The sequence below is a fragment of the Polypterus senegalus genome, chromosome 3 (assembly GCF_016835505.1).
Source record: "Polypterus senegalus isolate Bchr_013 chromosome 3, ASM1683550v1, whole genome shotgun sequence".
Taxonomy (NCBI): domain Eukaryota; kingdom Metazoa; phylum Chordata; class Cladistia; order Polypteriformes; family Polypteridae; genus Polypterus; species Polypterus senegalus.
In genome coordinates this window covers 56,430,844-56,445,570 of record NC_053156.1, presented here as the reverse complement: position 1 = coordinate 56,445,570, position 14,727 = coordinate 56,430,844, and the positions used below count along the sequence as shown (strand labels likewise).

The 14,727-nt window shown below is 41.3% G+C and overlaps 1 protein-coding gene across 1 annotated transcript in view; it reads right to left on the bottom strand.

Moving 5' to 3' along the window:
• Positions 1-14,727, bottom strand: part of lmbr1l (limb development membrane protein 1-like) — a 57,410-nt gene that overhangs the window by 18,877 nt on the left and 23,806 nt on the right. The window contains exons 3-6 of the mRNA XM_039747255.1: positions 11,432-11,465; positions 3,220-3,359; positions 2,745-2,848; positions 486-612 (exon numbers count right to left, since the gene is read on the bottom strand). Of these exons, the coding sequence (XP_039603189.1) occupies positions 486-612; positions 2,745-2,848; positions 3,220-3,359; positions 11,432-11,465 (405 nt within the window). The remainder of the gene's footprint in view (positions 1-485; positions 613-2,744; positions 2,849-3,219; positions 3,360-11,431; positions 11,466-14,727) is intronic.

Here is a 14,727-nt window from a genome sequence, read left to right as displayed (position 1 = left end):
GTTTACTGTATAACTGTGCGGAGAATATTTATAAACAGTGTGGGAGAGTTTCTAAAGGCTTAAAATATATAAAAATAACCATACAGATATATGGTTTCTACTTTGCGGATTTTCACCTATCGCGCTTGGTCTGGAACGCAACCCCCGCGATCGAGGAGGGATTACTGTATATGTGGACTTTTTGTTGTTCTCTGTTATTGTATCATAGGAATATTGTCTCATTTTATTTACTTTCTGTTTATTCTACTTATACATCTGAACTATTTTCACCTGTTCAATTGTGCTCACTTTATGTACACTTTCTTTAATGTAGTATTATTATGTTTCCTCGTCATTTGTTTCATTAAATATATTAATTTGATATACTCATCATATGGTAACCTGCTTATACTCTTTACTATTAGATAACCCCCAGCATGTATAGGTTTTAGTCCAAGGTGACCCTTCCCTTTTTCCCTCTTAAACCTTGCATGTCCCAAACTCACCATAAAGGCTCTCTCGACTGGCAGCACTGTTGTCAAGGATGGCCGATGCCACCCACACAATACCCAGCACTAGGAGCGTTAGCAGTAGCAACATAACGGAGGTCTCATACACTCGTGCCATGACACCCTATAGAAAGAGAAAATAATCAGAAGCTCAACTAGTATTAAACATGCCTGTCCACACAGTACAGATGGCTGCTCTGTTAATCCTGTTGCCAGCTAGAAGAGGACAACCCCATACAGAGTGCACTTGAGAAACTGTGGGCTTTACAACCAGTGAAATGAATGTTATGATGTGACAATTTACAGAAGTATTGTGGATTTGCAATGAAACTAATAACAATAACAATTTTTCTCTTGTATATCCCAAACTCACACAAAGAAAACTTCAATAGGCTTTAACAGGTCTTGTTTTACTGTCAGCTCCCCAGCTTTGACTCTCTAAAAAGACAATAAAAAAACTTCCCCAAAGAAAACATTGTAGGGGAAAAAAAATGGAAGAAATCTTGGTAAATGTGGTTCAGAGAAAGACCCCTTCCAAGAAGACTGGGCATGCAATGAGTGTCAAGAAATTGGGGTAAATGCAATACATAAAACAGAACACAAGTAATCCTCTATACAGAGCTAGATCTATCACTGCCACCTCAGGAATACAATCCAACCGTAGAAACGACTTTTTTCTTGCACAGCGCTACTTAGCAAGTGCAGGCAAACGGCACTGTGACAACTCTCAATACGAAATGCAAGAATAGATTATACTACTCACTAAATATAGAAGTATCACATATAAGGGTACAGATTTGATCAAGTACATCAAAAACAAAGTAGAAACTAATTAACATAAATGAAAAACAACAGTTATCTGTCCACAGTCAATACACAGTCCCAGTGTCTAAACTACTGATAACGTTATCAAATACTGCAGTTTAAAGTCAACAGTTAACCACAGCTTTCAGGAATGTCATTGGGTGGGGAGGGCCATTTGCCAGTATCTGTATCTTCGGATTATGCATTTTTGTTATTTTGACTACACATTATTAATTATGTGATGTAGTGGCACAGTGGTCAGCACTGGTGCTTCACAGATCGCATGTCCAAAGTTCAAATCCAGAGACTGGTATCACCTGTGTGGAATATGCAAATTTTCTCCATGTCTTCATGGGACATAAGATAATAACAATAATAATACACTTTATTTATATAGTGCCTTTCTCAGGCTCAAGACACTTATGTTGCCAAGTACTCTAGTTTCCTCATACATCTTTCTCTGTATCAGGTTGATTTGTCAGTCTAAATGTAGGTGTGAGTGGGCTGTACAGTCGATAAGCCTGGTTCCTGTCTTGTGCTTAATGGGTAGGACCTGGCTCCCATAAAAAAAAATGATATGGATTGAACGAGTTGCAGCTCCAAAAACCTTCAAACTGGCTAAAGATGATTAGAAAAATTATGAAATCCATGACATTGTTTAACAGAAGACAGTCATTCTTTCCCTGGCAGCAGCTAAAACAGCATTACATTTACATAAAATGTTTTCCTACAGTTCTGTCTGATCATCTGTTAGGACCATCTGGATATGGTTCCTACTCTCACTTTCGTTACCATTTCGGTCTTGAGCAGGTTACAGGTCTTGGTGAAAGCTTTACAGAATATGGATAGTTTATCTGCTGCAGTGCTGCTCGCTATGCCTTATCTCCATACATGCAGAGATGTCGACTGACTGTTATCTTCTCATTTACTGTGCTCTTTGCATCTAAACTGTAAACTTTGCAGTTACAAGTGTAACTTTTTATAGATACAAAATAATTCCCCTACAACAACCTTGGGCCATTTCAAAATTTCTCAGTTGTCATCTTTGCTGCACAGTATGCAAAGTTCACTTGGTTTATTTTTCAGGCAGTGTGGCCTAATGGTTAAGGTAATGTACTTTAAACCACAAGGCTTCCAGTTTAATCTCCTTTCCGAACTCATTGTGGGATCCTAGTTGAGTCACTTAACCTTAATGATCACAAGCTTGTGCTTACTATAGGAAAATGACTACATGAAAAAAGGCTTTTATTTTCTATGCTACATAAATACAATATGTCAAATACCAGTATGAAGTTTTCATCTCTGTGTGCACCAGCCATGAGAATAAAACTAATGTGGAGAAAGATGAGGAATGTGCCTTAAAATGTGTGAAACAGAACAGAAAAGGAATTCACAATGTCAGGCCTAGGACAGCAAATGGCCGTGTACCACATCTTCACACTTTGTTCTTACCTTCTTGGAGCCAGCGAAGCCCTCCGATTCCGTAAAGAAGTAGGCAAATGGCATGAGGAGCACCAGTGAGAGGTTCGAGAAGAGAAACACCAAATTCCACAAGCCTGAAATAACATGGAATCAGAGACAGAAGTCAGAATAATGGTGGAATCTCCTGATATGTCGTGAAGATGACACCGTTATAAAGCTACCCAGGCACCCTTCAGTTCACTCAAGTACTAAGTCATGGATGTGCCGGAGCACAAAAGATAGTACTTATCCCCCCCTTTTTTTTAATCCAGGCAGAAATTAGGTGGAGCATGTTTTGGTACTGACATGAGTATGAGGAAGCCCCTGTTTAATGTATTCAAGTTACAGGACGTTTTCATGGAAAGCCATCTAAAAAGTTATTATATGACCACCAGGGGGCACTCTGATGTTATGAAGACAAAATTCATTTGCAGACTTCTCTATTTAGGAAACAATTTCAACACACCGTGGATGAGGGAGCCATTAAGCCACTGCATGTAGTAGTTCTCTGGAAAGGACAGCAGGATTTCATTGGATAGGATGGAGAAAGGCAGGAGCAGGACAGCACCGACTGACACAGCAAGTGTGAAGGTGCAGAGCCACAGCCTATGAAAGGAAACAGAAGTGTTACAGTGAAAAAGACATACCTTCAAGGTTCAAGGTTCTTTTATTTGCCATTTGTGCATAAAACCAACAGTCAAAGCACATTGGAATTCTTGTGCAGATCTCTGTCCGAGTCATAGTAAAACATTAAAAAAATTTAAAAACAGTAAAACAATATAATAAATAATATAGATTATAACAGCACTATACAGAAAGGAGGTAATATCTAGACACACAAAAAAATACAATATATTGTAGGTATTGCACATTTTTCACTCGTCATTTACATGACAAGTGAAGTGAGGTAGTGTAGGGTTATTTCACATATTCAATAATTTTGTTTTGCTATCAGTCTGACTATGGCGGAGAAAAGGCCATTGAAAAACCTTGTTCTGTGAGTGATGATGATGTCCGCTCTGCTGTGTCTCACACTGTACGTATAGTTTTTGTGTCTGAGCAGAGAGTGAGCTGGATGGAGTGAGTCCCTGATAATTCCCTCTGCTCTTTTCCGACAATGATTTGTGTACATTAAGTCCATGGAAGGAAGTTTTGTCCCTATAATCCTCTCCGCAGTCTTTATGACTCTTTGCAAAGCCTTCCTCTCTGCCTGTGTGGTGTTCCCATACCAGACAGCGAAACCTGCGGTGAGAATACTCTCTATCTATCTATCTATCTATCTGTAGGCCTGGGTGAGAGGGTGATGGTTCAGGTCGTCTTTCCTCCAAGCAACCTAATAAAATATAGCCTTTGCTGGTCTTTTTTCACTGTGGCTGTGGTGTTAAGAGTCCAGCTTGGGTCTGATGTAACCTGCAATCCCAGGAATCTGTGGCTGTCGGCCCTCTCCACCTCAGTCCCTTTGATGATAAGAGACTGTAGAGGGGGGTTTCTTCCTGAAGTCTGATATTATTTCTTTGGTCTTGTCTATGTTGAGGATGACATCATTTTCTTCTCCGTAGACAAGAATGTTGTTTACCAGGGTCCTGCACCCTGATTCGTCCTCCCCAAACACGATGAGCCCCTAGGTGGTGGTAGCATCAAAATATTTAATGATGATGGTGTTCTCCTGGGTGGAGACACAATCATAAGTGTACAGAGTGAAAAGTTTGGGGCTAAGGCAACAGCCCTGTGGGGATCCTGTGCTGACTGTGAGCTCAGCAGACACCCGTCCTCCCATTCTCACCACCTGTGGTCTATCTGTCAAGAAGTCCAGGATCCTGTTGCAGGTGGGAGTTGGGACGCCGAGGTCTATCAGCTTCTTGATCAGTTTTCCCGGGCGAATAGTATTGAAAGCAGAACTGTATTCCAGGAAAAGCATCCTGGCATACGTTCTGCTACTTTCCAGGTGTTGCAGAATGTGATGTAAGGCTATTGCTACCGCATCATCCACTGATCGATTGGGGCTGTAGGCAAACTGGAGGGGGTCAACAGTGTCCAGGACCATATGGTTGATGTTAGCGACTGGTGCGAGTGCCACTGGCCTGAAGTCGTTTAGAGTAGATGTATCCAATCTTTTGGGGACTGGTATAATGGTGGAGGATTTAAAAATAAGGGGGACTACTGCCTGGGATAATGACAGGTTGAAGATGTCAGCATACACGCCAGCTAATTGTTCCCCACAGTCCTGCAAAACTCTGAGAAGAACTCCAACGGGTCCCACAGCCTTGTGGGGGTTCACCTTCTTCAGGGCTTTCAGGACCTGTGTGTGTCACCTGAAAGGCAGTGTCCATGGGGTCACAGGGGACCTTTGAGGGTGTGTCGGTATTCAACCTGTTGAACCTGGCATAGAAGGTGTTAAAGCTGTCTGGAAGGGTGACATCTCGGAGATCTATAGTTGTTGTGGTTCTCCTGTAGCTTGTGACAGATTGAATTACTTGCCACGTGTTGTGCGTATTGTGATTAAGGTAGTAGCCTTCAAGATTTTGTGAGTGAGCCCTTTTTGCTGCTCTGATAGACTTCTGCAGCTCATACCGGGCTCTCTTATACTCCACTTGATCTTCTGACTTGAAGGCCTCCTGCCGCTTCCTGATTTTCTGTTTTATATCCCCATTAAACCAAAGTTTTTGAATGGGTAACATACGCACAGTCCTGGGAGGGGCACATATGGACGTGCATCAGCTAATGTAGTCACCCACAGTCTCTGTATATTCATGAATATCGTTAGTGGCCTTTTCAAAAACACTCCAGTCTATGGCCTTTAAGCAGCCCTACAACAAGAATCAGATTTAGGATTTCCATTATACTGATCTCTTCTTATGTACAGTATATACAGTGTCCTCCATGATGTTTGGGACAAATGCACATTTTTTCCTTGATTTACCCCTCCACACAGTTTAAAATTACAAATCAATCAATTTAGACATAATTAAATTGCACAATGCAGACTTTAATTTAAGGGTATTTGCATTCACTTTGGTTAAAAATTTTTTCTACATGCTCTCCCACTTCAGGGCACTATAATATTAGGAACACGGCAGTGGTAGGTCTATTAAAGCAGTCATGTTTAGGACTTTGTCGCATATCCCTTGCATGCAATGACTACTTAATGTCTGTGATTCATAGACATCTCCAGGTGCTGAGAATCGTCTCTGGTGATGCTCTCTCTTCTAAAGCAGCCATCTTCAGCTCCTGCTTGTTTTGTGTGCTTGTCCCCTTTTCTCTTCAGCATATGGAATGAATGATCAATTGGATTTAAATCAGGTAACTGGCTTAGTCATTCACGAAATTATTAACTTTTTAGCTTTGAAAACTCCTGTGTCGCCTTAGCAATATGTTTGGGATCAATATCTTGTTGTAGGATGAAGCACAATTAGATTAGTTTGGAGGTATTTACTGGAGCTTGTTTCTATACCCCTCGGAATTTACTGTGCAACTGCCGTCAGCAGTCCCATCACCAATGAAGTTGAGTGTGCCAGTGCCTGTGGCAGCCATACATGTCTAAGCCATAACTCTCAACCACCATGTTTAACAGATGAGGTGGTCTGCTTTGGATCTGGGGCAGTTCCTTTTCGTCTCCACACTTTGCTCTTGCATCACTCTGATGCAGGTTCATTTTTGTCTTGTCTGTCCACAAAACATTTTTCCAGAATTATGCAGGCTTTTTTTTTTAAGTACTTTTTCACAAACTTTAATCTGACCACCCTGTTATTGTGGTTAAACAGTCATTTGCATCTTGCAGTGTGGCCTCTTCCATCTGTTCATGCAGATAGTCGTCTCTGACACACACACACACACACGCACACGCACACACCTGCCTCCTGAAGACTGTTTCTGATCTGTCATTCAGTCGTTTGGGGCTTTTTCTTTACCATAGTAAGAATTCTTTTGTCCTCAGCAGTGCAGGTCTTCCTTGGCCTACCACTCCCTTTGTGATAAGTGAACTCACCACACAGTTGATTTAGGTCATCCTAAGTTTTTAGCAGTGTCTCTAATGGTTTTATTATTGTGTTTCAGCCTCATAATGGCTTCTTTGACTTTCAATGGCACACATCTTGTCCTTATGTTGAACAATGGCAACTCCAGACTCCAAAGGAAATCCATATGTAGAAGCAAGCCTAACTTGCACTAATGAAGCAATAAAACACACCAACTGTCCCAAACATTATGCTGCCCTGAAATAGGGGGGTTCATGTGGAAGAATCATTATAATTTCTAGTTGGCATGACCAGAATGTATGCAAATGCCCTTAAATGAAAATCTGCAATGTGCACTTTAATCATGTCAAACTTGTTTGACTTGTAATTGTATACTGTGGAGCAGAGAGGAAAACCAAGGAAAATGTGTCTTTGTCCCCAACATAATGGAAACACTGTATAAAAAAATGGTTTGAATAATCTTGCATTGTAATTGGGTCACTTTGCAAAGTGTGAAATAGAACCTGCTGTGAAAGGCACTATACAGGGTGGTTCAGATTTAATTATGCAGATCCAGATCATCTGGATGACTTTGATTTATGTGGGGACGATTCAGTTCGGCGCGAAGACGATTCTTCATGTAGCCAGTTCACAATTCTCGATGGTCCGGGATTTTTCAGGTAATTTTCTATGTAGTAAACTTAATAAGTTATAGCGTAATGAAAATTGCATAATTAGATCTGGACCACCCTATACACTTTAAAGGTCAAAGGAGTACAGGGCATAAAAGAACATTTTATGTTAATTTATTAGGAATATGTTATGTAAGGCACTATATTCATGTAAATATACAGTGCATCCGGAAAGTATTTACAGCGCATCACTTTTTCAACACTTTGTTATGTTACAGCCTTATTCCAAAATGGATTAAATTCATTTTTTCCTCAGAATTCTACACACAATACCCCATAATGACAACGTGAAGAAAGTTTAAGATTTTTGCAAATTTATTAAAAATAAAAAAATTGAGAAAGCACATGTACATAAGTATTCACAGCCTTTGCCATGAAGCTCAAAATTGAGCTCAGGTGCTTCCTGTTTCCCCTGATCATCCTTGAGATGTTTCTGCAGCTTAATTGGAGTCCACCTGTGGTAAATTCAGTTGATATGACATGATTTGGAAAGGCACACACCTGTCTATATAAGGTCCCACAGTTGACAGTTCATGTCAGAGCACAAACCAAGCATGAAGTCAAAGGAATTGTCTGTAGACTTCCGAGACAGGATTGTCTCGAGGCACAAATCTGGGGAAGGTTACAGAAAAATTTCTGCTGCTTTGAAGGTCCCAATGAGCACAGTGGCCTCCATCATCCATAAGTGGAAGAAGTTCGAAACCACTAGGACTCTTCCTAGAGCTGGTCGGCCATGTAAACTGAGCAATCGAGGGAGAAGGGCCTTAGTCAGGGAGGTGACCAGGAGGTAACCTGATGGTCACTCTGTCAGAGCTCCAGAGGTCCTCTGTGGAGAGAGGAGAACCTTCCAGAAGGGCAACCATCTCTGCAGCAATCCACCAATCAGGCCTGTATGGTAGAGTGGCCACACAGAAGCCACTCATTAGTAAAAGGCACATGGCAGCCCTCCTGGAGTTTGCCAAAAGGCACCTGAAGGACTCTCAGACCATGAGAAACAAAATTCTCTGGTCTGATGAGACAAAGATTGAACTCTTTGGTGTGAATGCTAGGCGTCACATTTGGAGGAAACCAGGCACCGCTCATCACCAGGCCAATACCATCCCTACAGTGAAGCATGGTGGTGGCAGCATCATGCTGTGGGGATGTTTTTCAGCGGCAGGAACTGGGAGACTAGTCAGGATAAAGGGAAAGATGACTGTAGCAATGTACAGAGACATCCTGGATGAAAACCTGCTCCAGAGCGCTCTTGACCTCAGACTGGGGCGACGGTTCATCTTTCAGCAGGACAATGACCCTAAGCACACAGCCAAGATATCAAAGGAGTGCCTTCAGGACACTGAAGAGGAATGGGCGAAACTGGCCAAGGATAGGTGTGCCAAGCTTGTGGCATCATATTCAAAAAGACTTGAGGCTGTAATTACTGCCAAATGTGCATCAACAAAGTATTGAGCAAAGGCTGTAAATACTTATGTACATGTGATTTCTCAGTTTCTTTATTTTCAATAAATTTGCAAAAACCTCAGGTAAACTTTTTTCACGTTGTCATTATTGGGTGTTGTGTGCAGAATTCTGAGGAAAAAATTCATTTAATCCATTTTGGAATAAGGCTGTAACATAAGAAAATGTGGAAGAAGTGATGCGCTGTGAATACTTTCCGGATGCACTGTATATTTACATGAATATAGTGCCTTACATAACATATTCCTAATAAATTAACATAAAATGTTCTTTTATGGCCTGTAAAGTAAAGTAATGCGCTGTGAATACATTCTGGATGCACTGTATATTTGATATAGCTCCTTTTACAAGGTAAATCATTACAAGTGCATTGTGTATTATGAAAGCTGCAATATATGGTAAGATTAACTGAAGATGTGCTGTAGAAGGTGTTTGAAACATGAAATATAAAATCTGACTGACTTAAAGACATTATAGATTCCCAAGTATATGTTAAAAACATGAAGACTGCTTAAATTGTTAAATAATGTACAGCTTGACAGAGGATGACTACAGAGACTGGTACACCGTCTTAGATTATTTTCTGCGTTGTACTCAATGCTGCTACGAAAGACTCCAGCCTGCCATACCCATGAACTACACTAAGTTAGGTTAGACAATATTTTAATAGGGATATGCTATGAAAAGGGTAAAATAAATATTGAGCTAGCAAGTTTACTCCATGAAAGATGCCAACTATAGTAAAAATTGACAATGCATTTTATTTCGCTGCCTACTTTCTCCAGTACGTTCTGCCAGCTGCTCCCGATTTTATTTTGCATCAAGTTTTAAGTTACAAAAACAAAACTTTACATTGCCTGAATGTTAATGCATTCTTATGAACAAAAATATTTTATATTCACTCATCCATTGGCAAACTGGAATTTGTGGGTCGTCCACTACTAAAAATGGAGACAAAATGCAAATCTCTTTTCTCCCTGTAGAGTTCTCCTGCAGACTGAAAATAACTGAAGTGATGCACACTGGGGAGGTACATTTTTTTATTATTTAATTTTGCTGATGTCTTGATCTAAAGCAATTTACATTATCAATAGTCACTCACAATTTTTTTCATATTTTATCTGCAAATGGAGCACCAGCAGTACAAGCTACATGCTCAGGGGTCACACAGTGCATCACAGGGAGGAGCTGAACCAGCAGCTTTGAGGTTTAAAGTCCAATTTTCTTCGCAACAACACCACACTCCTCATCCCTTGGTTTCATTGTGAAGCTACACAAACAAGTTCAGACATACAGGCCACGAGTGAACTGCTAGAAGTTTGTGAGCCTATCTATGTGGGGTCTTCCGCAAATGCAGCTCAGCTGTGTTTACATGCAACATAAAGCCACAGAGTCACTCTTACTATGTACACAGCACTGCAGTCCACCAGCTAATAAAATTTAAACAGTGCCAGCCAGGCACTCCAGTTACTCCTCCCTGTAAGGCCACTGCCAACATTGTGCTGATGAGTCCATTTTAAGTATGCATGAAGCAGAGCCACAAAGCAGCTACAGGCCAAAGTGCACCTACATTGTTACACAGCACGCAGAATGCCAAAAGAACTTTGCCAACATAACAGCCACGTCACAAAGTGCAAAGTTAACGTGTTTCAGAAAACTGGGTGCAAGCATAAGTGGAGGAATCTGGAGTGAGCATGTCTTGCTACACCAGAAGAAATCTTAAGGAAAAAAGGAAAAAAAAATCCAACAAAATTTTCTTGTGTGCCATGTCAGAATTACTGGATTAAAGGATGGGAACCTGCACATAAAAGACTTTTTAAAATTACAGTCCTTTTCCTACACAAATTAACATTTATATGATTAAAGTCTGGGCAGTAACACACTCACCATAAAACCCAGAAGTCACTCTCGCACACCAAAGCAAGGGCATTGCCAGGTTACCAACCCCAGAAATGGAGTACAACTGGCCTGTCCACATGGGCCCCTAAATTAGTATAATCATCCAAGGGAGAGGACTCCCTGGCAGTTGTATAAAAGAGCCTCTCTACAGCTCAAGCCCTGGTCTTAAAGTAAAAACCAAATTAATCATCATTTAAACTTTAGCACAAGTTCTACTTAAAATCAGAAAGAAAGCAGCATCGTTGAGTCAGATTTATCCAATTTCCAGATAGGGTACCATTAGCTAATCTTGCACAACCAAACACAATATAAATTCTGAACTTAAAAACAATCAGCTGCTAACTTAAACACATAAATCTCTTATGACCAGGACACTTACAGTAACGTCTCTAAGCTTTGTACCTTTGTGGATTCTGGTGTCTTTTACTTTTATAGCTTTGTTAAACCATAATTAGATTCATGACAATCTTACCCAATTTAGGCCCATGGAAACTGCATGGAAACTGGTAAATTCTTAGGATGGCATGCATGGATAAAAGGAGCAACTAACTTGGCAGTAGGATTTGTACCAGTAACTCCCTAATTTACAGTCCACTTTAAACACCACAAGACTGAAACCCCTAACTATGGGTGAAGCCAAGATGAAGTAGATCAGAAACAAAAAATTAAAACTTACACAATTCTGTTGACGGTGGCATCTTCACTGTCATCTAAAAAACACAGAAAAAAGAATAGTGATTAATAAATCAGCAAATGAAGCACACTGACCTAATCACACAGATTTCATAAAAGCAGTAAAGTACTGTACAATAAAAACTGAAACATGTGGTGCCACAGTGGTGCAGTGACTAGTACTGCTGCCTCATAGTTTTAGTCCTCTTGGTATTAAATCCCTCTCTTAGTCAAAGTCTTCAAGGAGACTGCAGGTTCTCCTTATATTTTGGTTTTACCCTGGGTACTCTGGTTGTCTCATTTGATTGAGCTGCCCTGTGGGACATCCTGAAACTTCACAGGATCCCCACAAAGTTGTTGGATGTCATGGCCAGTCTCTACACTGGTACTGTGAGTGCTGTGTAGAGTGGAGGCAGAACCTCTGTGTTTTTCCCAGTTGGTTCATGTTTGTCCACAGTGTGTTCTTGCTCCTACCCTGCTCAATGCTTGCATGGACTGGGTGTTAGGCAGTGTTGCGGGGTCCAGCTGGCTTTGGGGCATCTGTTGGTAAAGAAAGATTCACTGATCTTGACTTTGCCAACGATGCTGTGATCTTTCTGGAGTTGGTGGAAGCTCTGATAGGAGCCTTCAAAAGACTAAGTGAGGAGTCTGAGTGTCTGTGCTTGTTAGTGTCCTGGATAAAAACAGAGATCCAGGCCTTTAATGATGTCTTGGGCACAGCCATCAGCAGTGTGACTGTTTGTGGGGAGAGTGTCAACCACTTCAAGAGGTTTAATTATCTCGGCAGAGACATTCATGTGTCTGGTGACTCTTCCTATGAAGTCAGTAGATGGATTGAGAGAGCATGGGGGGTCATGAGGTTGCTGGAAAAGTGTGTGGAGCTCCCAATATCTTTGCCAAAGGACAAAGATCCAAGTCTTTAAAGTCCCGGTGCTTCCAGTTTTGCTATATGATAGTGAGACATGGATGCTATCCAGTGACCTGAGATGAAGATTGGACTCCTTCGGTACTGTATCTCTTCAGAGAATCCTTGGGTATCGCTGGTTTGACTTTATGTTGAATGAGCGGTTGCTCACGGAGTCCCGATGATGTACGATACCTGTATTGTGAGGTTGTGTAGTTATGGCACTACGGCCATGTGGCACGATTCCCTGAGGGTGATCCAGCTCACAGAATCCTCATTGTTGAGCACCCAAGTGGCTGAACCAGGCCAAGGGAGCGCCCAAGTAACACCTGGCTGCAGTAGATTTATGGTCATTTCCAGAGGGTGGGACTGGACCACATGTCTGCCTGGGGGTTGCCGACTGAGATCCTGGGCTGTTTTGGAGGGTGAGGAAATGTGCTGTACCAATGCATGCTTCCCAACCTGACCTGAGTCAGGTAGACCCTGGCACCCAATTGAGCCTTCATAGTCTCATATGACTTTGAATGGGATTAAACATCTGGAAGTAAAAAAAAAAAAATGAATATAGGGTACCTGGGAGACAAGTGTTGGGATAAAAGAAAGAAAGAAAGAAAATGCAAACTCCACATACAGTACATTGTACATCAAATGCAGTCTTCTGCAACTGGTAGGAAATAGTCCCATTCTGCCACCCTACATCACCATCCAGGAATATGCCCCCTGTAACACAGGTCAAACTCCCAAGGCCTTTTTGCACCCAGACATAAATGCTAAAAATCACGCCTATATCCCACCTGAAAACCCTAAAGCCCCACTAGCTCAAGACATACCCTGAAAGTCTCCCTGTAAGGCTGCTGAGGACAAAGCTCAGTCTGTCATCAGTGCTGAAGTAGAAATCAAAAAGCAAAAGGTGACAACTCCTATGAGGCTGTATTCAGATCAAGGAAAACATATGACACTGCAAAGAGAAATCTGAAATGCCTCCTAATGCTAAAGAAACCACTTGTCTCCCTGTTCATTCATTCATGATCTGATCTACTAGTACTGGAGCAGAATGTACGTAACCTCCATGTCCTTGAGATGTTGCAGTATACGGCAGCACCCACTGTCCACATGAACATGCCAAGTTAGCAAGGATTTGAACAGGGGACTGTGGAACTGTGAGACAAACAATTGGGCCACCATGCCACCCCTCATTACCCGACATAACATGAAGGAAAATACTATTAAAGTCAGTCAATGAAAAAGAAGTTCAATAGAGAGCTTTGAAGTCCACGAATTAGCCAGCCAAGACATCCAATGTTAAAGTACTGTGCCGACATCAACCAGTAAAACAGGTGTAAAGCAGAATCCTGAGGAAAATGCTGACACAACTCAACTGCCAGGAGAGTAGAGCACTAGAGACAACAGCTGACGAAAGACTGCGCTAAAGTTAGAGCGACAACGGGTCTGTACACTGGGGGGAGGGTGTTGTACCAGAAATAACAGAACAAAGAGTTCTGATCCAGAGGTGCTTGAAGCCAAGAACACACTAAACCCCCCGCAGCCCCTCCACTTTGGGAAACAATGCAGTCAGGAGCTTAAGTCTTAGAATGCCAATGTGCAGCATGCTGATGTAATCAAAGCAGTTATATAACGCGTAATGATGACAGGTCAGCAGAGATAGGCTCAAAAACAGCCATCCCAAAGCTGAAAGCATTCACAGATTTACACTGGTGCTCCCTGGAAACTGTGACACAACAAATAAAATATGGAGGGTGTTGAGTTGCTAACTTTTATCCAACACCACAGTCTGATGTAGTTTGCTAAATGGAAGAGTTACAAGTTTCTGGCACCTGAATTGGAAAGTGTAAATCAAAAAGTAACCCATTAAGGGGAAAAAATAATAAATAACCAGTGACATATGTAATTGACTTACTTGTGTCCACTGAGTGCCAAAACAGGTTCTGTGTTGGGAAAGGCCTAACGGTAATGCGTTTGAGTTCAACATAGGGTTTTAGGAAATAACTTGATGAGGCGGTGCAGAGTAAGAAAACTGAAATCAAAAGCCAGTGTGTCTCGTAGCTAGGGGTTCTGCCCAAAGGGGTGCAAGCATAAAATGAATGCATTAAGGCCAAAACACATGTGACAAGAAGCGACCTTGAAGTTTGACTGTAATACAAAAGTGTACTGAGCTGATGGGGGTGCTAAAATATAAAGAGGGTGAGGGTTAAATATTTTAGGCTAAACGCATAAATAAAAAAAAAACCACAAAGAAAAGTATCAATTAGAACATTAAAAAAAAACTGATGAGAACAACCCAACAAACTCGACCCATCTTATTTACATGTCCAAAAAGTGACATCCTTCACACCTTCTATAATTCTGTAGTGGCCAGTGTGATTTCCTACACTGTG